The sequence below is a fragment of the Ranitomeya variabilis genome, chromosome 6 (assembly GCF_051348905.1).
Source record: "Ranitomeya variabilis isolate aRanVar5 chromosome 6, aRanVar5.hap1, whole genome shotgun sequence".
Lineage (NCBI taxonomy): Eukaryota > Metazoa > Chordata > Amphibia > Anura > Dendrobatidae > Ranitomeya > Ranitomeya variabilis.
In genome coordinates, this window is record NC_135237.1 from 486368586 (window position 1) to 486392956 (window position 24371).

General features: G+C 40.1%; 1 protein-coding gene across 3 annotated transcripts in view; it reads left to right on the top strand.

Moving 5' to 3' along the window:
- Positions 1-24371, top strand: part of LOC143782813 (uncharacterized) — a 634917-nt gene that overhangs the window by 76717 nt on the left and 533829 nt on the right. For all 3 annotated transcript variants that reach the window (XM_077270687.1, XM_077270690.1, XM_077270689.1), the window contains exons 3-6: positions 14036-14119; positions 16025-16192; positions 21158-21241; positions 22794-22961. In XM_077270687.1, coding sequence (XP_077126802.1) covers positions 14036-14119; positions 16025-16192; positions 21158-21241; positions 22794-22961 — 504 coding nt within the window. The remainder of the gene's footprint in view (positions 1-14035; positions 14120-16024; positions 16193-21157; positions 21242-22793; positions 22962-24371) is intronic.

Below are 24371 nucleotides of genomic sequence, written 5' to 3' on the forward strand. Positions count from 1 at the left end.
TTTTCATGGATAACTACTACTGCCATAGTAAAACATATATTTACACCGAATTGCAATCTGAAACATCCATCTTTTTTCACTTCTCATTTACCTCAATGTAAAACATCAATGTAAAACATACGTACTATTTTTATTTAGTCAGTACAATAAAATTCAGTAGCATATGCCACTGAAACAGATAAAGGTGGGTAAAAAAATGCCCAAGAAACCCCATGAAATACAATGTTTTTTTTTTGCCTTTGTTGAAATGCAAATATAGCAGTTAACCAAACAATGGATAGCGGTGAAATGAGGCTGATATGTCTCCTTTTTAATTGTAAGGGTATTTTATGTTTCTCCCGCTAACCTCCATTGGGAATTCTTTGGCATAGATTGCCAGTTAACACAGCTGCTGATTTTAAGGTGGTAGACCCTGTTCTTGTGAGCAAGATGTTTTCTACAAAAAGGTGTTCATTTTTTTTCATAGAGATGTTAGAAGAAATGGCTGGTCAGATTAGGCAATAAGGGCTTGTGCATACAACCATAAAAGTCAGAAAAGTGCTATCCGTCGTTTTGACAGATAACACTTGGCTCCACTTAATTCCATGGTGCCATGCCCACGTCCTATTTTTTTTCCTTGCACTCAATCCAAGGAAAAAAAAATCACATGATTGGTCCTGTTGCAGCCAATTATTGGATGACACTGGGCCATTTATGTCTGAGTCTATGGAAAAAATCAGATCACACCGTGATCAGAGTTTTATTATTTTAGGGTAGGTGCACACGGTCAGTAAATGCTGTGGGTTGGACACTTCATACATCCGCCGCGTCCAACCTGCAGCGTCCACATGTTACAGCATAGTGGATGGGATTTCAGGAAATCCCATGTCCACTATGCATCCAGAGACGCCCGCAGCTTACCTGTGGAGATGGACATGCGACACGTCTTTCCAGACTGCAGCATCTCAATTTATCTTGCGGAGACGCAAGTCTCCACAAGATAAATCTCACCCGTACAATGTATTGGATGTGGAGATTCCGCATGGTTCATTCAACACATGTGGAATCACTTGCATTCAAAAGCCGGCAGCACTTTGGACAGAGCAGATGTGTTGAGTCCAAAGCGCTGCCAATTACTGACCGTTAATCGGACAGATTTTCTCGGATGTAAGAAAAATGGTCATGTGACCCTAGCCTACTCTACCCTACATCTGGATCATACTTGTGAATAAAAGTAGCTAGAATAAATTGGCAGAGATTTGATACTATACATCCAATTTAATCGCTTAGGCCGGGTTCACATTTGCATTCGGGGGACTTTGCTGAGGGCTGCGTATGAACTCCGTTAAGCTCCACCTACTTCCGCATACTTCTGCATGCGTCCTGCATACCTATCTTTAACATTGGGTACGCAGGACATGGGGATGCGTTTTGACGCACCCGCCATCCGCACAAGACACAACTTGTTGCGTTCCCATGCGGTCGGCGGGCGTGTCAAAACATGAATCCACATACATCCGCTTGTTCTGCGTACCCAGTGTTAAAGATAGGTACGCAGGACGCATGCAGTATGCGGAAGTAGGCGGAGCTGAATGGAGGAAGTACGCAGCCCTCTGCAAAGCCCCGAACGCTAATGTGAACTTAGGCTTAGATGTATAACTTGTATTTAGCAGAGTCTACTTGCATGTCCTATAGAGTTCCAGAAAATACAAGCTGCTCTAGAGAAGTAATTTAAATGTGTCCTGAGTCACTCACAAACATGAAGGGAGAAGTCCACCAATGATGTTATTTTTCTTCAAAGGTGGCAACATGCATGTATTTTATTCTGCTCTGTTCGAGCAAACCTTATACACACTGCCAATACACACTAATTCTTTTACCCAAGCAGTTATTCCAAAGAGTTTTTTATTCCTGAGCATTGATCATGTAAACAAAGCAGTGATCAGCCGACGATCAGCTTGTTTAAGCATCATGTGATGGAAACCTTTTTTTTGTGTGTCCTAAAAAATGATTGTCGACAGCACATGTCTCTTGTGCAATCAGGTGATGTGCTGTCAACCGTATGCAAATGAGCGATAATAACAACTATTATTTGTTCCCATACAGTTTGCAAGGGATTGTGTAAAAGGGCCCATCTTGTTTTATTGCCGATTGGCACCAGTTATGGAAATAAATCTGCCCTGTAAAAATCCTTTTTACAAGAGAATGCACTCATTCTTGTTGCAAAGTTTTACAAAGGCCTTTCCTCAGAGTCTTATCAGCATAAAATAGTACATGCAAGAAAAAAGAAGGCACTCACCGATCTAAAAGTTGGCAATCTTTATTCAATCTTCATATAAAAACTTCATGGCCGGGGGAGTAAGGAAAGGAGCTCATGTGAGCAGGAGCAAATGACGGCCGTTTCGCGCTGTGCTTGCGCTTCTACGGGTCAGCATGTGTAAAGGCATGGAAGGGAAAGGAAATATACCGGCCACAATACACTCCCACACCACCAGAATTGCAAAACATCAAAATATGCACATTTAAAAACAAAATCATTACACGTCATCCTGAGCGTCCATAACGACAGCATAAAATCAGCATAAAATGATTGCTCAAATCAAGTATCCTTGACTTGGCCTAGCAGTTCAGTGGACTTCATGAGTCAAAGAGAGGTGGAGATAGAAAATTAGTAGGTGGGAAGGCGCACTGAACTGCTTGACCACGCCACTGCACTGCAATGTACTGTAGTACAGAGGTGTCAAACTGCATTCCTCGAGGGCCGCCAACAGGTCATGTTTTCAGGATTTCCTTAGCATTCCACAAGGTGCTGGAATAATTCTGTGCAGGTGATTAAATTATCACCTGTGCAATACAAGGAAATCCTGAAAACATGACCTGTTGGCGACCCTCGAGGAATGCAGTTTGACACCTCTGCTGTAGTATACTGGATAGGTAGGATGGAGAAGATGGTTTGAGAAGGTCTTTGGATTGGACAGTTCACATTTCCATATGCAGTCTTTGTGGCATTGCATCTTTATACGTAGCCATAGTAGGCTACTAAGTTCTCTAATTCCTTGTTCAGGTCATTAGTGTTCATAAAACTTCCTCATACACTTGTTTGCATGACATAGAAGTGACAGCGAGTGTGACAAGGGTAAAGAAAGCGTCTGAAATAAGAAAAAAATAAAGGTTTCTAAATGAAGACTTCTGACTATACATACAAGTGCGGGTAAATAACAGGTCCCAATGGAGTCTTTGTAATAAAATGAATTTCCTTTGAAACCTACCTAGGCTACAATAAGGTCATTTAACGAAAGGCACAATTTTATAAAAACACTGGTTTAGACATCATTATTTATAAAGTCTGCAAAATAGTTTCAAAACTTAATTTTGGATGGAATCGCTGTAATTACTGGGCTGGTGGTTCAAGCAAATTATTATGTATAATGGAAAACGTGTTTAAAGAAATGTGCAGGCTGTAATTAAATGATAGGGTTTCATAAATGCCTGTACTTTTCGTGTTGAGTAAGCAGGGCGTGCTATACAAATAACTTTCCTACGTTTTTTTTTTGTCTTGTTTTATATTTATTTGCTATACAAGAATGTTTAACCCTTTAACACCTCCAGTTCTTGCGAGCGGTGAAGTGGTTAACCAGGTACACGATCCCGTTAACGTGCTACACTTTGAAAAGAAAACATAACTAATAGTTTCTGTAAAGATCACACGTCTCTCCAACATCTGTTTTGAATCTACTATGAAAACTGTGTCCCTGATCTCATGTGTTGAACTTCTGTATCTTTGCCACTGTCTATTTCCTGCGAAAAAATACACTGAACAATAATAGCTTTTGTTCTTAACCTTCCAACCGCTGGAGCAGCTGAACAAATAGCTTCCATGCTTTCATTCGAAATAATTTATTCCACGTATATGTTTGCGCAAAGTCATTTCATTTATTGAATGTTTCATCATTTAAAAATCAAATTGTGGGATTGAAACTACTGAAAACTGCCATCTAATGGTTTCCTGATGCTTAACTCTCTTAGTAGCATTTTCTTGGAAATACATCATTCCGACTCGAGCCGTAGAAAGTGTCCTCGGCACTTAGCAACTTTAATGTATTGTGCAAAAAAACACAATTTAACCACTGTTTACTTTTTCCGTGTTTCCTTCCCTGTCAGTGTTAATTATCGCTGACATTCATTTTGCTTTATAGTCGTCGTAGCTGCCAGATTTCGACAGAAATACCAACGTAGACATTTCATTGTATTAGAATGTGAAGTTCGAAATGACATGCAGTTGGATAAACATTTTTCAGGTTTTGAAATGGTGGAATAAAATAAGGATTAGTGGAATGATATGCAATGATCCTTTCTTCGTTCTGCTTTAAATAAGCAGAAAACAGCTGAAAGGCACATAATAATAACGGTGGCCATGTTCACTCCTTCTGCACTTCTGTTTCATGGAAGTCTCTTCTTTTTGGGGGCTCTAAGCTGTTCAGACAAGGGGATGACTGTTTTACAGCGTGGTGTAGTAATTCAACTAGCTCGAAATCCATGTTCAGGTCATTAATTTAAATGCTTCTTAATGTAGTTTGTAGAAGGGACAGTGATGCGACTTTTCTTGTTCTGTGGAAGATTTAGGCTTCATTTATTTAAATTACCTGGTTTCTTCCTCACTGGCAGCATCATAGGCCATAATTCTAAACCATAATTTGCAATTTCATTTATTTTCCTATAAATTACAATAAACGTAGTTGGTCCTTTCTTTGAGACAAATTGGGCAACCAAGTTTGACCATGAAATGCCAAATTAAAGAAAAAAGCTCTCCAGTCCATAAATTTAGGCTGTTCACCAGGCATTTTTTGAGGCATTGAGAAACGCCTAGTGGGAAATGTTTAAAAAAATGCTTCTTTATGGGAGGAATTATTGGATGAGTTTTTCTTTTCCTGAAGTTTTTTTTCAGCCTTTTGATTTGAGAGTGCCAAGTTTGGAGCTGATTCCATCAGGATTCCCTTCAGGGAAGTGACATGCACTTTTTTTTTTCCACCTGGTGCTTTTCAAAACCTCAGAATACTCCTCATATTAAAGGGAACCTGTCACCAGAAATATTGCTTTAACCTGCAGATTACTAGTGTTATTATGCTGCAAAGCGCCTGCACGTAGCCGAATACAGCAGGGCGAAAATGAGCTTTATTTTCCACCGCCAGCATTCAGTTTGTCATGGGGGCGGCACTAGATCAGTCGGCACTCTGAGAGTAAAAAGCGGTGGGTGGAACCGTGCCCCCAGCCAAGACTGACAGCGAGTGTCGGTCAGGGGCGCGGTTACAGCCACCACTGAACCGGTGCTGCCCCCGCCCCGTGACTGAATCTGAATCCTGGCTGGGAGAATAAAGTTACCGTAATTTTCTCTCCACTGCAATCGGCTCCGTGCAGGCGTTGGACAGCATAATAACGCTGTTAACCTGCAGATTAACCGCATATCTGCAGCTTAATATCATTATTTCTGGTGAGAGGTTCTGTTTAATGTCAAAGGAATAAATAGGAAAAGTTTTTGAAATATTTTTGAAGTGGCATTTCATGAAGATTTTGCTATGGACCTGCTCCAAAACCTCCTTAACAAAATCAGTGGGAACATAGCCTTAGGTGGATTATCCAAACAAAAAATATATAGACACACCTCTTCTTTCTCTTGGACATCCATCTTTAACCCTCCGATGGGCCCTCCCAGTTTTTGTGAGCCATGAAAATAGTATTATGGTATGTGACCACTCTGACCACTAAAATTATTTTTTTTTTGCATTGTTGCAGCAATCGGAAAACCACAATTTTAATTTTTTCTCTTTAAAGCATTTACTTATCAGATTAATGAATTTTATGTTTTGATAATTATGACTTTTCTGGACACATTGACACCAAATATGCACATATATTTTCTATTCTTTAAAGGGAATCTGTCACCCCCAAAATCAACGGTGAGCTAAACCCACTGGCATCAGGGGCTTATCTACAGCATTCTGTAATGCTGTAGATAAGCCTCCGATGTATCCTAAAAGATGAGAAAAAAGGTTAGATTATACTCACGCGGGCGGTCCGATCCGATGGGCGTCGGGGTCCGGGGCCTCCCATCTTCTTCGCTGCTGTCCTCTTCTGGTCTTTCACGCTCCGGCGCAGGCGTACTTTGTATGCCCTGTTGAGGACAGAGCAAAGTACTGCAGTGCGCAGGCATCGGGAAAGGTCAGAGAGGTCCGGCGCCTGCGCACTGCAGTACTTTGCTCTGCCCTCAACAGGGCAGACAAAGTACACCTGCACCGCAGCGTGAAGACCAGAAGAGGACGGCATTTGATGAAGATAGGTGGCGCCGGACCGGACCAGCAGCGGGACCGCCCCTGGGTGAGTATAATATAACCTCTTTTTCTCATCTTTTATGATACATCGGGGGCTTATCTACAGCATTACAGAATGCTGTAGATAAGCCCCTGATGCCGGTGGGATTACCTCACCCTCGATTTTGGGGGTGACAGGTTCCCTTTAAATATTTTAATTGATAACTGAGGAAAAGGGTGTGATTTAAAATTTTTATATTTTTTTTAAACTTTTTTTTCTAGTTTCTTCTTTTTGTTAGTCCCGTTAGGGGACTTGAACCTGCAATCATTTGATAACTTGTACTGTACACAGCAATACTACACTATTGCTGTATATAGTAAAAATGGCAGTCTTCTGTAATGCTCAGTCATAGGCTGGATGTCACAGCAGAGATCACATGACATTAATGGAGGCCTTTAGCTGTTTCCCAGCAGTCATAGCAACCAATTAGCTCCCTGTGATCGTATCACTCGGGGAGCCCATTGGCACCCGAACAAACACCTGGGTCTGATCACAGCACTTAAATGCCGGTGACAGCGGTTGACAACAGCATTTAAGATGTCAACTGCAGTGGAGACACCGATCACTGCTATTAGAGGCAGACATCAGCCATATGATATGTGCCCTGTGTAGAGCGGGCTCTGTTTCTGAGCCTGTTCCAAAGTCCCTGACACACTCCAAGATGTATATTTCATGAAGTGTGAAGGAGTTGCGCTTATATTTAGCTGACTTATCATTTGGCTGCAGTTCTATTCAACCAGATATAGCATTAATCGGTTAAAGAGATTGTATAATATTATAAAAATAAATCAAAACAAGCAATGGCAAAGCAGCTTAATAGATGCCGTTCATAATTTTTTGGTATATGACAATTTAGTAAATAATTAACAATCATTATAGTGGTTCTGTTGGCTAAATTTCCTGCTCCATTTGTGGTCAGCATACTGTTGTTCAGACAGTCCATTCATTCCAATTAGCTTAACGTGAATCTTTCACCAGTTTAAGTATGGTATGTTAATCTGGCCACATCCTGGAATAGTGGCTGCGGAGCTAAATAAAATGTAGTTTTTTAATTTTTTATTTCTCCTTTCTGTTTTAGAAATATTAGATCGTAAAATGTAGATTATAATTTATGATACACTGTAACTTTTTTCCCTGTATGATGTCGACCAATCATGTGGAAAACATACAGAGAAAAAAGATCATGCCCCCATTTAGTCAGCAAAAACATGCTTTCTCCTGTGTGATGTAATGACATACAACTCTGCTCTCACCCTGATCGCCAGCTTTCATCTTGTGGCAGCAAATGTGGAGGAGTAGAAGAGGTACAGCTTAGCCGAGTGTCTTTTGCGGTTGGGTTAGGTTAGGGCTATGGTTGGGATTAATGTTGGGGTTGGGGTTGGGTTAGGGTTAGGGTTGGAGTTAGAATTGTTTTTTTTTTTTTTTAAGTAAAAAAAAAATAATGCCAATATGACAGCTAGTGTTGAGCTCAAGTGCTCGTCACTCGAGTTTGCATCGGGTGCACGGGAATGCACCAACTGTCGCAGATCCCCCGCATGTTTTTTTTGGGGTCTAACAGCAGCGAAACATGCGGGGCAGGGACCCAGTGCAAACTATAGTAGCGAGCACTTGCTCTCAACACTAATGAAGACATATTCAATATGACAACCTAATGTTATCAAATTCTGTGTCGTACCTATGGGTCCAAAATGCTCTCTATACCCCTGGATACAATCCTTGAGGGGTGTGGTTTCAAAATTGTGGTCATGTCTGGAGTGTTACCAATGATTAGGCAAATAAGGGTCTCTCCAAACACGACATGGCATCCGCTCTCGATTCCAACCTTTTTTGCATTCAAAAAGTCAAACAGTGCTCCTTCCTGTCCAAGACCTGTTGTGTGCCAAAACAGTGGATTTTCACCACATATGGGATATCGGCATGCTAAGGAGAAATTGCACAACAAATATTGTAGTCCATTTTCTCTTGTTACCCTTGTGAAAATAAGAACGTTTGGGTCTCAAGTAATTTTTTCGGGAAAAAAGTTAAACGTTGATTTTTTCCTTCCACATTTCTTCAGTTATCGTGAAGCAACTGAAGGTTTAATAAACTTCTTGAATGTGGTTTTGAATACCTTGAGGTGTGCAGTTTTTCAGTTTTTAGGTGTCACTTTTGGGTACTTTCTGTTATATAGTCCCCCCAAAGTCATTTCAAATGTGATGTGTTCCCTAGAAAAAAATAGTTTTATAAATTTTGTTGTAAAAATTAGTAATCGTTGGTCAACTTTTAACCCCTTTGCCCCAAAGCCTGTTTTCACCTTCCTGACCAGGCCAATTTTTACAAATCTGACCACTCTCATTTTGTGAGGTCATAACTCTGGAACGCTTCAATGGATCCCACTAATTCTGAGACCTTTTCTCGTGACATATTGTATTTAATGTAGTGGTAAAATGTCTTTGATATGACTTGCTTTTATTTGTGAAAAAAAAACACAAATTTGGAAAAAATGTTGCAATTTTCAAGCTTTTAATTTTTATGCCCTTAAATTAGACTCCTATCTCACAAAATAGTTAATAAATACAATTTCCCAAATGTCTACTTTACATCAGCACAATTTTTGAACATAATTTTTTTTTGTCAGGAAGTTATAAGGGTTAAAAGTTGACTAGGGATTCTCATTTTTACAACAAAATTTGCAAAACCATTTTTTTTAGGGACCACACCTTACATTTGAAGTGACTTTGAGGGGCCTATGTAACAGAAAATACCCAAAAGTGACACCATTCTAAAAACTGCACCTCTCAAGGTACTGAAAACCACATTCAAGAAGTTTACAAACCCTTCAGTTGCTTCACAGGAATTTTTGGAATTTTTGCAATTTCACCTGAGTTCACCGATACCCCATATATGGTCGATAACTTTCTTTGAGGCACAGTGCAAATATCAGAAGGGAAGTAGCGCTATATTATAGTGCAGATTTTGCTGCCCTGGTTTGAGGGTGCCATGTCACATTTACTGAGCCCTTGAGGTGTCAGAACAGCAGAACGCCCCATAAGTGACCCCATTTTATAAACTAAACCTCTCAATGAATTCATCTGTGTCACAGAATTTTATACCATTGGGCAGTAAAGAAAGAATAATTTACATTTTTACCACAAAAATTGTGTTAGCCCCATATTTTACATTTTCATACTGGGAAACCGGTAAAAATGGAACCAAAATTTGTCCCACAATTTCTGCTGATTGTGGAAATACCCCATATGTGGCTGTACAGTACTGGTTAGCCATAAGAAGAGACTCGGGAGGGATGAAGTTCTTTTTGCCTCCTGGAGTGCAGATTTTCCTAGAATAGTTTGCGGACTCCATATACAGAGCCCCTAAGTGCTAGAAAAGCAGAATCCCCCCTCAAGTGACCCCATTTTGGAAATTATACCCCTTTGGGAATTTATCACCAGGTGTAGTGACAATTTTGACTCCATGGGTGTTTTCCAGAAACAAGCGCAGTGGATGTTGCTGAGTAAAAATTGCAAACTGCCATTGTAGTAACCAGTACGTTGCAGTCACCAGTACATTATGCCCCGCTCATGCTTCTGGAGACATGCACCTGTAAATTAGGCGGGCTCTCATCACTACAGAAATGCCAAACATGTGGGCACTAAATGGGGTTTAGGCACATCGGGGCTCAGAAGGGAGGGGCATTTGGATTTGGGAGCAGAGAATTTGCTGAATTTCTTTTGGGCGGCGAGGAGCCATTTCGCTTTTCCAGAGCCTTTCTGCTACCAGTAATGTGGAAGCCCCTATATTTCCGTTAACAGATGACATATCTGAGTGGGGACTTAATTTTTTGTGGATTGATTTGAAGCTTTTATTGGGAACATTTTACATAACATTTAGGCTCACATTTATCCAGCGCTCTACGTTAAGCACTTAGATCGGGGTTTACATTTAAATCTCTGAGTGACGTGACAGATGAAACACCTGATGGATCCATGCACTATAATGCGGCAGCAGAGTTACTCCGGACTCCATCTGTCCTCTGTTCAGCGGTGTCTGTTCAGCGGTGTGGCTGATGGCACTTTTAAGCAGCTCTAAAATGACGGACACCACCGGATCACAGGTCAGACAGAGTCCACAGTGCTTCCATCTGCCTCATTATAGGGAATCTTCCACCTGGGGTTCTGCCTCAATCATGTATTTCAAAGATCTATACAGAAACCCCAATGTAAGCGCTCAGCACAGAGCGCTGGATAAATGTGCGTCAAGCCTTACTGCTATCTTTGGGAGGCAGAATGAAAAAATCAACAGTATGTGAAGAATTAGTTTTATTTATTTTTTACGCCGTTCCTCGTGCGGTGTAAGTGATTAGTCGACATTATTCTTTGGGTTGGTGCGGTTACAGGGACACCAGATTTTTATGTTTGGCTGCTGTCACACATTAAAACATGTTTTTTATTGTGAAAAATAGTTTTTACATCACCATATTTTGAGAGCTATAATTTTTTAATATTTCGGCTGACAGAGTCATCATATGGCTTGTTTTTTGCAGGACGAGCTGACGTTTTTATTGGTACCATATTTGGGCATATGACGTTTTTGATCGCTTTCTATTCCGATTTTTGGATGACAGAATAATCAAAAACCAGCAATTCGAGAATTGCTTTTTGTTTGTTATATTTTTTTTATACTGTTTTGCGTGTGGTAAAAGTGGTAAGGCAGCTTTATTCTTCGGGTCAGTACGATTTATAGCGAAATCCAATCTAAACTTTTATTTTTTGGCGCTTTTACACGATAAAAACTATTTTATAGAAAAAATAATTATTTTTACATCGCTTTATTCTGCGAGCTATAACTTTTTTTTTTCTACTGATGGAGCTGTGTGATGGCTTTTTTTTGTGGGACAAGACGATGTTTTCAGTGGTACCATTTTTATTTACAATCATCTTTTTTGATTGCGTTTTATTCACGTTTTGTTCAGCGGTATGATGATAAAGCATTATTTTTTTGCTTCGTTTTTTAGTTTTTTATGTTCACTATAGGGGTTAACTAGTGAGACAGATTTATAGAGTGGGTCGTTACAGACGTGGTGATACAAAATAAGTGTACTTTTATTGTTTATTTTTTTTATTTACATAAATAAATGTATTTATTGGAAAAATATTTGTTTTTTTGGGGGGGGATTTAAAAAAAAAAAAAACATTATTACACTTCATTTTTTTCTAACTTTTTTTCATTATCCCATCCTAGGACATCACTGTAGGGTGTCAGATCTGATACTTGGCACTGCAGAGTATCACTTCTGCATCTGACAGGCAGGGAAGGAGGCATGTCAGCACCTACTCTCAGCAGGCGCTCACAAGCCACCTTCCCTGCAGGACCCCGTAGGACTCCGTGGCCATCTTGCGGCCAGGGGTCTCCATGGAGACCATCAGGACAACGCGATCGCATCACATTGTCCTGATGGAAGCGCGCAAGGAATCAGTTCCCTGCGCGATGCTCATCTATGTCGCTGTCACTGCTGACAGCGGCATCAGATGGATTAAATGCCTGTGATAGGTGCTAGCACCGATCGTGGGCATTGCTGCGGAGTGTCAGCTCTCACACAGAGCTGACATCCGCCCCCGATCACCGCAGCGCTCAGTGTGAGGCTGCTCAATTGGTGCGCCGTACCTGTATATATGTTTTAAAAATTGTGCTGATATAGAGTAGACATGTGATAAATGTTATTTATTAACTATTTTGTGTGACATAACTCTCTGATTTACAGGCACAAAAATTAAAACTTTGAAAATTGCAACATTTTCTAAATTTTTGCCAAATTTCCGTTTTTTTCCCCCTTAAATAAACGTAAGTCATATCAAAGATATTTTACCACTATCATGAATATTTAAAAAAAATCAAAAAAAAAATCAGTGGGATCCGTTGAAACATTCCAAAGTTATTACCACACAAAGTGACAGTGGTCAGAATTGTACAATTTGACTTGGTCATTAAGGTCAAAATTGTCTTGGTCACTAAGGGGTTAACGGTGTTTCCCAGTATTTTCCTATTGATTATCCTTGGGACGTTGATTATCCTTGCTCTGACACTTGGAATCTCCGTTGTTGATCAGCTGTGGCCACTTGTGGCGGCCAGATGTAATCTGTTCGGAGTGAATCACTGCAAATCTGTGCATTGTTTAGTGGCCACTATAATCTACTGGATATCGGCTCTTATTGGAAATGTCAGCAACACAAACCATCTGCTATCATAATTTGTCCTTTCTGCCCTTAGCTGTCACAATTATCCTAGTAAACCTCATGCCGTTGGCTTTACTCTTTATTTTTTTATCACCCTCATCCCCACCCACATTGCAGAGAGGTGTGCCAAGAGCTGTATATTCCCCTACATTTCAGGAGCACTATGTCCCAGCATTAGACATATGTAATGACACGAAACATTTAATATAAATGCCAGGTACTATTGCAATATATATTTTTTAATTTATATTTTTTCCTAAATAAGACCTGCAAAATAAAAAAAGCATGCTAATTTTAAAAAACTAAACAACCTATTTTTTCCCCACAGAATATAAATATTAACTAGACTAAGAAAAATAATCTAGCAGACTTTACTTATGCTAATAAAGGGCACGTCTCATGAATGCCTTAGTGCCTGCAGCTCTCGTGGCGTGTCGTGTAGTTTCCTGGTGTCATTATAGCATGATACTAGTTAGTAAAGTTTTAGTAGTCTGTTATCTATGTCCTTGCTGCCTTTGTTTTTTGTTTGGTGCATGTTACTACTGCGCTGTTATTTTCAAGGTGTTACATTCTTTTCCATGTTAAACAAAGGCCGGGAGCTTGTCCCAGGCATTCCTTCTAACTAATATATAATTGGAATATATATTTTTGAAGGCAGTGACCTTGGCTGTTTGTAATGGCATCTAAAGCAATTATGTCGCTGATCGTGATGGAGAAAGATGGCAGGGAGCAGACAGAATTGCATGGATTAGTGTAAACAGCGGACGTTGCTAAGCAGTATTAGATGACAGTTAGCTTTTTAATGAGGGAAGACACACAGTAATTAAATGTTGACACACAATTATGAAAAATATCAGATAACAAATCAGCGCCGCAATAAGGGAATAGGAACGGACATTTCTGGCAAGGGAAAAAAAAAAAAACTGTCCCGTGCTCCGTCATCTGAAACTGTTTTTTATGAGCGCAGGGTGAAGGTCAAGGAGGTATCTTAACTCCATCAATCCTTTGGACAGTTACAAATGACCTTTCACTTTCCATAAGACATTCAATATTCTGAATTGGAGAGATACATTTTTCTGTGTTTAGAAAATGATGAAATTGAAATCCTTCATATCACGCAAGGTGCAGCAAATGTTGAAATCACATGAACGCCTCATTCACCCCAACGCGCATTCATGCTTGCTCCCCATTAACATGGAGCCAATCACTTATCGCTTGCTATGTGTTTCAGTACCAAAATGGCCAGAGTGCCCTCGCTCGGAAACCGTAAGTGTGTTCAAAGATCATGTGAAAAATGACTGTAAAATTGCACCTCGAGCAGCTGTTATTAGAGCTCGTCTGCGGCAGTCGAAATAACGGGTTTGACATTGCTCTATATTTACTACTCTACCTTTAGTAATTTGGAGAGTAGAGAACTTGTCGTCGGCGCTGTTCAAGTTGTTTCTGTTGAAATGTTTTCTATAACTGTTTCTCCTTAGATACACGACAAAGAAAGCAAACGTGAGGCCCTACAGAAGGAACTATTAAAAGCTCAAAACCAGTACTCTGCATGTTATGATGAGGTAATCAATTTTAATTGCCTGTTTTGTATTAACCTTTGCTTTTTATTTCCTTATTCCTTGGCAGTGTAAGTACCTAAAATATACATCTATAATTAGGGATCCTGTTGTGATTGTTTATGGTTTCTGTTACCTTTTGTAATGTCTCCATGATGTGTGCCAAGTAGAAAAACCATTTTCCCTTCTGCTTCCAAACAGCCAAAAATGCATATTTTCTGTTTATAATAACGTGAGCAAAAGCACTAGAGAAACATATATATAATACAGGAATCCAACCTGCCTGGCTACAAGTGTGATTTTTAGCATTGCGAAGCTGAAAGTGTATATGTAGATGGTTTAAAAATGCACCAAATTAAGTGGCTCATGCTGGATGATAAATTTGGTGCATGTGATCAATGTAAAAGTAGTGGATTCCTCTGTAAATTTCCTTTGTGAGGACTCTATGGGGAAATTGAGTATTTGCTCTAAAATTTTCACCTTTTCCTTTATTACAACTGATCAATGAGAACAATCCCCTAAGTTAAATACACAACAGATATTTTCCCAAGTTCCTGACTGCTTTGAGGGCTTTTGAGGTACATAAATCCAGCCTTAAAGGTGTTTTCTCAAGTTCGAAAGCTATCCCCAGTATAAGGGATAATTTTCCAGTCAAAGGGGTCTGACCGCCTGGTCCCCACCATTCCCAAGAACCGTGATGCTGAAGAGTGATCAATCATGCACACTACTTCTCCATACATTCTAATTCTCCGGCTCTCCCATTAATAATGAATTGAATTGAATAATTGAATTGAAAATACAAGGTAACAGATATTTGAATGGCCCCAAATACATACAATCTCATACTGTATATATGCTAAAGAGGGTGGAAGTACATAACCTTCAATTGGTGTCCCCTTCGTCTCCTTGAATTACAGCTTTGCCCTGTATTGCATTGGTTTGACCAGTGTAGAGTAGAGCTGTCACTCAATGAGTGGAATGGTGGCACCTTCTGGAAAATAAGGAGACTGATGAACTTGCTGTGCATCGGTCCACCCTCCAATCCACTTCCACCCCTCCTAGCACCTTAGCATGTACTCATATGCTCTTACAATAGAATTTCTCAGCCCCAGAGCAGCACTTTGGGGCCTCACAAGTATCCATTACCTTGTTTTCATGTCTAAAGTTGATGGTGGCCCTATATTCTATTTGGGAAGGTGTAAAGTTGATGACAGATTCCCTTTATATCCGCAAGTTCAAATAAGAAAGTTGAATATATTTTGGATTTCCAAATTAACATTATTGTTTTCTAAATCATTCCATTTCCATACCGGATATTTGCCCTACAGACCCATCAACAGACTACATATACAGACTATCATAAAACAGCCCATGTCCTACCAATGAAGGTGCACATTATCATTAGACATTCCCTGCAGATGTTTTCTCAAAGGATCAATGTAAATGGGTAATTCCAGTGATATTTGGAATAAACTGGAACATTATTACTTTGAGTAAACGATTTATTCAAGTCATTCTCCTTAAATAAATTACCGGTATGCTATATGAGAATTATACAGAGGTTTAGTCAATGGGAAGAAGAGCGAATGGGAAGAATTAAAGGAACCTGCGCAGAACACAACACAGACGGCTCTGTATGATTATAAAACTATTGAAATGCAATCAAGTATTTCCTTTGTAACAGCTGCTTACATCTATGGCCCAAGCAAACAGCTGTCAAAAATGCCATTTCTTTTCAAGTTTGTAGGAGTCGATGTACTTGAATGTTGTGAATATTCAAGAAACAAGCAGCTTTTTGCTCAAATTAGATGCAATTCCTTCAGAGGATTAGGCTCCACTATAGGGAACATAATGTGAAGATGGGACAGCAATATTTGAAATGAACCTTGCATTTATCTGTTTTACATCCAGCTACTCCACCGGGACAAACTTCTACATAAACTTAAGGAAGAAAATCTTCAGCTGACAGAGCAAATCATGCAGCAGTCCCAGGACATTTCCAAGATGAGTGAAGAAAGGAAGAGACTGGAGCTGAAGCTGGCAGTTGTCACCGAGAGACATAAAACTGCACAACAAGAGGTGTGTGTCTGTGTGTTCCGTTACATTCCCCCCCCTTCCTCTACGAGAGCCTCTTGTCAGTTACAAGTTTACAGTATATAACAAGGCATGTCATTTGTAACCTGTGTTCTTCACAAATAGCAACAACGTATGCGTCATTACTTTTAGAAGTAATTCTACTCCTTTTTCTTTCATGATCTGTTTTCAGTGTCTGTCAAGTCTTTACTGTGTTTAGTGCTAGATTTAGTTGGCGGAAAAGCAAAGTTGTGACAGGTATTTGTAACTTGAAAAAAGCAAATAATACGAATTAGCAAATACTATTGGACTTGGTTCTTACTGTGAATATCTTCCAGTTCTTCCTCGAACAACCCCATAAGGCTACGTTCACATTAGCGTTAAGCTAATGTGCGTCGGGTTTGCGTCGGCGACGCATGCGTCATGCGCCCCTATACTTAACATGGGGGACGCATGCGTTTTTTTTTGTTGCGTTGTGCGACACATGCGTCTTTTTTGCCGCAAGCGTCGGACCAAGAAAACGCAACAAGTTGCATTTTTCTTGCGTCCGATTTTCGGCAAAAACCGACGCATGCGTCGCAAAACGCAGCGTTTTTGCGTGCGTTTTGACGCGTTTTTGCGTGCGTTGTGCGTTGCGTCGCCGACGCAACGGCGCACAACGCTAGTGTGAACGTAGCCTTACTGCAGCTAAATAACTGCTCATAAGCTATGCATGTTCTCGGTTACTCCCTAAGCTGAAGCTGCCAGTGAACATTCTACATTCTGGTTCTTATTTTATTGCCATTTTTTATTTATTTTTGGATTTCTTTGTTATTCGGACTAATTAGCCTTTTTTATTCCAATATATCATTCTAAATATTACATCCAAGGACTCAAAGATACTCAAGGACTTAGAAAAGGAATGGGTGAAAAGAAAAATACTTTTTTATGTTAAACATATTTTTAAAAACGAAGTAAAAGTTTTTTTTTTCTATTATTATTATTATTATTATTGTTATTATTATTTCATTATCCCACAGGCATTGCACAGTTAAACATTTTTGTAATATACTTCATTACCTTATTTTGTTTTCTTCTCTCTCCAACAAATGATGGTGTGCTTTTTCAATCTTAATTTGTGCTTCTTCAGAAGCTCCTTTTAATTGCTGCTCAGTAATAGCTATACAAGCAATTTGTGTGTGGGACTTTCCTGTCTGAGTGTGGGGCTGGGAGCTGAGAGGCTCAGACAGGAAAGTCCTGCTTACATGTGTCTTGAATATAGTGTACAAATCTTTGTGAGCAGCATTTGAAAGCAGAAGGAAGCAAAATTAGGTGGTTACATTACAAAAAAAAAAAAAAAAAAAATCAGAATTTTCCAATGGCTTAAGGATAATTGCATTAAAAAATAAGCCTTATTGACTCTTTAAGAATTTTGACAAGATTTTAGGAGAAATCTTTTATTTTTTTATCGTATTATCTGTTTTAAAAAAATAACAAATTTAGCAATTTGCAATCTGGACACTGAGCCTCAAAGTTGGCTAACACTGTTCTATAGAGATTATTTTCAGCAATTATCTAATTATCCTCATAAGAAAGATAAAAATGAAGGGTGTAGATCACACAAAACCATATTAGTTGGTGTCACCTCCTACCTCACCCTGCATAATGATCTCTGCACAGGTGACGGAGCATGAGTAGAAACTCTGCCACAGATCAAGACCATTGTCTTTTTCAAGGAAGATGACTATTCATTTCTCAAAGAGGATATGTGAGATCTCCTAACATGTCAGTTTTAGCAAAATACGTAAATAGTATGTGTGTGTGTGTATATATATATATATATATATATATATATATATATATATATATATATATATATATATATATATATATATATATATATATATATATACACTCACCGGCCACTTTATTAGGTACACCATGCTAGTAACGGGTTGGACCCCCTTTTGCCTTCAGAACTGCCTCAATTCTTCGTGGCATAGATTCAACAAGGTGCTGGAAGCATTCCTCAGAGATTTTGGTCCATATTGACATGATGGCATCACACAGTTGCCGCAGATTTGTCGGCTGCACATCCCAAAGATGCTCCATACAAGGCAGGATGGATCCATGCTTTCATGTTGTTTACGCCAAATTCTGACCCTACCATCCGAATGTCGCAGCAGAAATCGAGACTCATCAGACCAAGCAACGTTTTTCCAATCTTCTACTGTCCAATTTCGATGAGCTTGTACAAATTGTAGCCTCAGTTTCCTGTTCTTAGCTGAAAGGAGTGGTACCCAGTGTGGTCTTCTGCTGCTGTAGCCCATCTGCCTCAAAGTTCGACGCACTGTGCGTTCAGAGATGCTCTTAGGCCTACCTTGGTTGTAACGGGTGGCGATTTGAGTCACTGTTGCCTTTCTATCAGCTCGAACCAGTCTGCCCATTCTCCTCTGACCTCTGGCATCAACAAGGCATTTCCGCCCACAGAACTGCCGCTCACTGGATTTTTTTTCTTTTTCGGACCATTCTCTGTAAACCCTAGAGATGGTTGTGCGTGAAAATCCCAGTAGATCAACAGTTTCTGAAATACTCAGACCAGCCCTTCTGGCACCAACAACCATGCCACGTTCAAAGGCACTCAAATCACCTTTCTTCCCCATACTGATGCTCGGTTTGAACTGCAGGAGATTGTCTTGACCATGTCTACATGCCTAAATGCACTGAGTTGCCGCCATGTGATTGGCTGATTAGAAATTAAGTGTTAACAAGAAGTTGGACAGGTGTACCTAATAAAGTGGCCGGTGAGTGTATATATATATATATATATATATATATATATATATATATATATATATATATATATATATATATATATATATATATATATATATATATATATATATATATATATATTCTTATAACTGTACATTTTCCTATTCCTGTTATTCTGGAATTTTTTTTTTTAAATAATTTGACAATTGGATGTCCACAGATGTGGGTTTGTCCTTACACTGACGGATAGTATACACTCAGTCCTGATAATGCCAGACTCTGTAGGGACCCAACCTTTGACAAGTGAAATGGTAACACCCATTTGTATTTTTATTTTAAACAAACGATACTTTAGTCATAATAATTTTTTGGATGTTACTAAAAGAGACAAGTTTGACAAGCTACTACAAACCCACCATTTTTGCCATTTTTTTGTGCAAGGATTTTAACGATGATATTTAAAAAAATGTATAATAAAATGTGTCCAACAGAGTACTACCCTTTATTTCCTAAATTTCTCACTACTGTTTGAATGAACACACTGCAGGATAAAGGAAACCTGTCAACAGCTTTTAGACTCCAAAATAACAGCGTGACAATAAAGTACCTATAAAGATGATTACTTCCATAACTTTATATTATAAATGCATGTCTCTGTGGTCTCATAATCTATTGACAATTTCTTATGCAAATGAGCTTGCAAGTGCAGGGTATCTCTTGCGTTTCTCCTCCCAGCTGTCACTCAATGTGTAGGAAAGGCTAAGTGCAACATGAAGGAATAAGGGAATGGGAACCAAACACTAGGGATGGGGGTGATGAAGACCCCTAGATAGGGCAGACAGGGTGACATTAGATCTATCATCCCTATAAAGGTTCCGCACCTATCGCCGAGCAGGATACCTAATCTCTGCCTGACTTTGGCAATAAGCCCTGCATCGGGAAGGTCAGGATGTGCACTAGTCAATCACCACTACCACTAAAGACAGATGGGATACACATACAAGGGGGAACACTTAGCTTGAGTAGACTCAGAGAAAAACACGGACGTTCTGCAAACACCAGAGAGAAAAATAGCCGACTGCTATGTCTCTAAGCCGCAACCTACAACTGGAAATAGAAATATCAACCGCACTTTCCAGCAGCAAGCTTGGAGTTATATACACTCCGGTCCAGGTGTGCAACTGGGTCCTAAAGTCAGAAGGCCCAGGAAGAAGTCTGCAAAGCAAACTGCTGATACCCTCTGCAGTCAGATGCAGAGCGACTGTCTGCAGCCTCTCACACACCCGTGACACCGGCACCGGTCTCCTGACAGTGATTGACAGGTCACTCCTCTCTGTGACTTATTCCACTGGGCAGCATCTCCTGCAGGTGTCGTCATTCTTGGGAATGGCGCAGGTACGGAAACATCTTGAAAACGTTGCGAAAGCTGTATCGTGCATCTGCGTATGCACCGCCCCAGGAATGACAAGAGTCAGTGCGAGATGTCGGGAAGGTGAGCAGGTCACTGAGACTGAGATCTTGCGCATATAGATAGCTGTAAATGCAGGCCATGCTCTTTTGTATAAGAATTTTCTGATGGATTATGAAGAAACGGAGATATTAACTTCTAATTTAAAGATATGGAAGTAATCATCATTACAGGTCATTTTCTATGATGACGTTACTTTGGGTCTAAAAACATGCTGACAGGTTCCCTTTAAGTTCTAGGAAAAAAGGCAAAGAATGGGACTTCTAGTCATGCTTGGCCCGGCCACTCTCCATTTTTGTAACTATTATATATAGAGAAACATTAGGATCAGATACAAAAAACATACGTGACTTATCTATTTGCTCCCAAGAGATGAGTCCCTCTCATAGTAGAATGTATGCAGTTATATCATTTGTATGGGTAGACATCTGTGGTGTCCTTTGCTTATGCTTGCAGAGCTTTTTAGTATGTGATGGGGTTAAACTGGACAGTTTTAGTTTCTGCAGCACTTTACAGGTTTGTCTGTAGTCCTTTAACATGGTATTGCCCTTTGTGTGGAATATCTAAGGAATCGTGCATTGAAAGGAACCAGCAAGGAATAGAGATGACACAAAGAGGTTGAGAGCACAATGCCTCGTCTTGCTCAAGATAGTTTTGAATGAAGTTAGTTATTCATTCCAGTGTCCTAACTCTCGCTTATTCTCCATCTGTATTTAATTTTGATATTCTTTTTTTTTTTTTTTTTTTAGGTTAATAACAGAGATCAAATCATTTTACAACTTAAAACAGACTTGAAAACATCACAGGAGAAATATTTTGGCACTCAAGAAGAAGTAAGTACTCTGAGAGTTTAGACTGAAACGTCTGTTCACAGATCATTCTTCAGTATCCGTAGCTGTTGGTAAGATGGAAACGCTCAGCTCCTTCTCTACCACTTCCTCTGTGCATGGCGCACTTACATGTAGTACAGTCCTCGAGTTGTTGGAATTAAAGGTTTAGTCCTTCGGAGGGGGCTTTTCTGTCATTGTTGACTTTTGTGTTACCCATCACACTATGTGCAACAATAAACAATTTTAGATTCATGGAAGGAAGTTGGGGTATTCACAAGTCACTTGGTTTAATTCAGTGAGAGGCGAGCGCTGACCTTGTTGCATAGTAACAATCTAAATGATGAATATGTGCTGTCACAATGGGATGGCGCTGCTTATTATTGAAAATCTTCTATTAAATTAATGAAAATTATGCAATCTGGATTTTTAGTGGATTTTGTAGCAGTGTAACCCTGAATTTATTATACCAGGTAGAGCATACCTCAGAAAACATTTAGTGCAGTATCCACAATTTAGTGAATTGTATATTTACTGGCTTTAGATTTTCCTTTTGTCTCTTATATTCTGGCTGTGCTAAAAATGATTTAAAGGTTTCTTTCAAAAGAGAAATTATTTATTTTTACCGTTATTAGCAACCAATCAATAAATAACATTAGACGTCTACTTTCTACCTCTGCTTTAAGTAGAGCAGTAAGGTTCATGGTCAGCTTAGAAGTTGGTAATGCAATTAATCATTCCCATTTAGGCATTGCGTATTCTTGATGTTCTTTTACAATATGGTCATGTTAATGTGGTGTTTTTTTTATTTTTTTTCCTCCTGGAACAAGCAGATGTACCATAAAAGCCAACTGTGTGTGTGTTTGCTACAGGGCTTTTGGAGATTCAAGGCCCAGTCCTTATTGGTCCCATACTCTTTGATATTTGGTTGTATGACCAACTGAATAGAGGTTTTCCCTTTCCAGAGGAATTGCATTGCTAATTAAAACTGTTATTCGAGACCAAGATAACATTTGCACATTCTGCCAATTAGTGCAACCAGGCAACTTCTTTATGGCTAGGTTCAACCTTTGTATACGGACCAGGGCTGTGGAGTCGGTAAGACAAACCTCCGACTCCTCAATTTTCATAACACCGACTTTGACTCCACGAAAATGGGCTCCGACTCCATGACTCCAACTTCACAGCCCTAACAGGGCTGTGTAGCCGGTAAGCCAAACCACAAACTCCTCAATTTTTATGACACCGACTCCGATTACACCAAAATGGGCTCCAACTCAGACTCCTACTCCACAGCCCTGGTACAGACCTCTGTTAGGTAGCTCCATGTCAAGTTCTATTATTTATTTTTTTGCCACAAGTAAAATAGAGCATGCTATTTTTCCCATTAAAATGATGACAACGGAGTTTGTTTGGTTCTCTTTTTGTATGTCATAGAAAGGATAAGTTCCATTCAGAAGTTCTGATTTGCTATTTCTATAATTCAAATTTAAAATGGAACTTTGCACGTCCGTGTGAGACTAGCCTGAGAGACACAAACATTTTTTTTATTTCTTAGTTGAATCTCCAAGAGGGTGAAGTTTCAAGGCTTCAGCAAAGGATTAAATCTCTACAAATCGAATCTCGGGAATTGTGGGAAAAAAACAATGATCAGGAGGATAGACTAAGCCAGGCTGAAAAGGCAAAGCAACAGCTCTCGCACGAACAAGAGATCCATCTTGGCCAGGTAAATGTATAATATTTGTTGATTATCCTCATATGAGATATTGTCTAAGATCTTTGCACAAGAGATCCAACAATTTTCTTTGTTGAATCCATCAGATTATAGAAAGATTATCATGCTTCATTGATCAATAATGATAGATACCATATTTTTCGGACTATAAGACGCACCGGACCATAAGACGCACCCCAAATTTGGGGTAAAAATTGCAGAAAAAAAGATTTTTTTTATAAGATGGGGGTCCGTCTTATTGTCCGAATTTACAGTATCTTACCTGAGGGCTGGCGGTGGCAGAGCAGGGTCACAGGAGGCATGGTGTCGGCAGAGGTGGGGTGATACGGTACGGCGTGCACCTGAGCAGGGTCCCTTCCTGCTTAGGTGGGCGACGCCACGGCCTGGTGTCCATGGGAGGGTTGCAGCAGTGGTTACCGGCAGAGGTGCGGGGATGAGGAGGCTCAGTGAGCGCTATGGCGTGAGCGGGGTCCCTTTCACCGGTGAGGTGATGCAGCAGCCCGGTAAGCAGCAGAGCCGGGTGAATCATGTTGTTATCGGTGGTGGCGGTCATCTTCCTGAGGCCATGCGTGCGCAGATGGAGTGCTCTGCTTCCCGGGGCTTCAGGAAAATGCCCGCGGGACCCCGCGCGTGCGCAGATGGAGATCGCGGCGGCCATTTTCCTGAAGCCAAGATCTAAATCTGTGAACTCGGCTTCAGGAAAATGGCAACCGCGATCTCCATCTGCGCACGCGCGGTCTCAGGAAGATGGCCGCCACCACCGATAACAACATGATTCACCCGGCGCTGCTGCTTACCGGGCTGCTGCATCATCTCACCGGTGAAAGGGACCCCGCTTACTGCGCCTCCTCATCCCCGCACCTCTGCCGCTGCCACCACACCACTGCGGGTAAGCCTGCATTACGACTGTTAGACGCACCCCCTATTTTCCCCCTTTTTTGGGGGGGAAAAAGTGCGTCTTGTAGTCCGAAAAATACGGTACTTGATACTTGAACATTGAGTAGCTTAACACAGAAACTTCTCATTTACACAGTTTATACCCTTTAATGGGGGGAAAAATTCTAATTGTTCCTTCAACTGTACAATTTTCCTTTAAGCAGACGTCCCATTCATCAAGTTAAATAATAACATTGTGTGAGTGAAGTTGACAGGTTGGCAGATTGCTTTATGGAATTCAAGTTGAGCATTTACTCTTCCCAGATCTCTGCATGTTCTTGATTTTATAAGTAGACGTGGGATCAAAAGCCATATATACATTCAAGCACGTTTTACAGTGTGATGAGATAATTTCTAAATTAGTAACTCCACGTGCTCCACTTACTGAACAGTTTAAACCAAGGAATATAATGAAAGTCCTCTACCTCTGTTGTTTTCATGGGGCCAGTCTTCCCTTGTGAATAT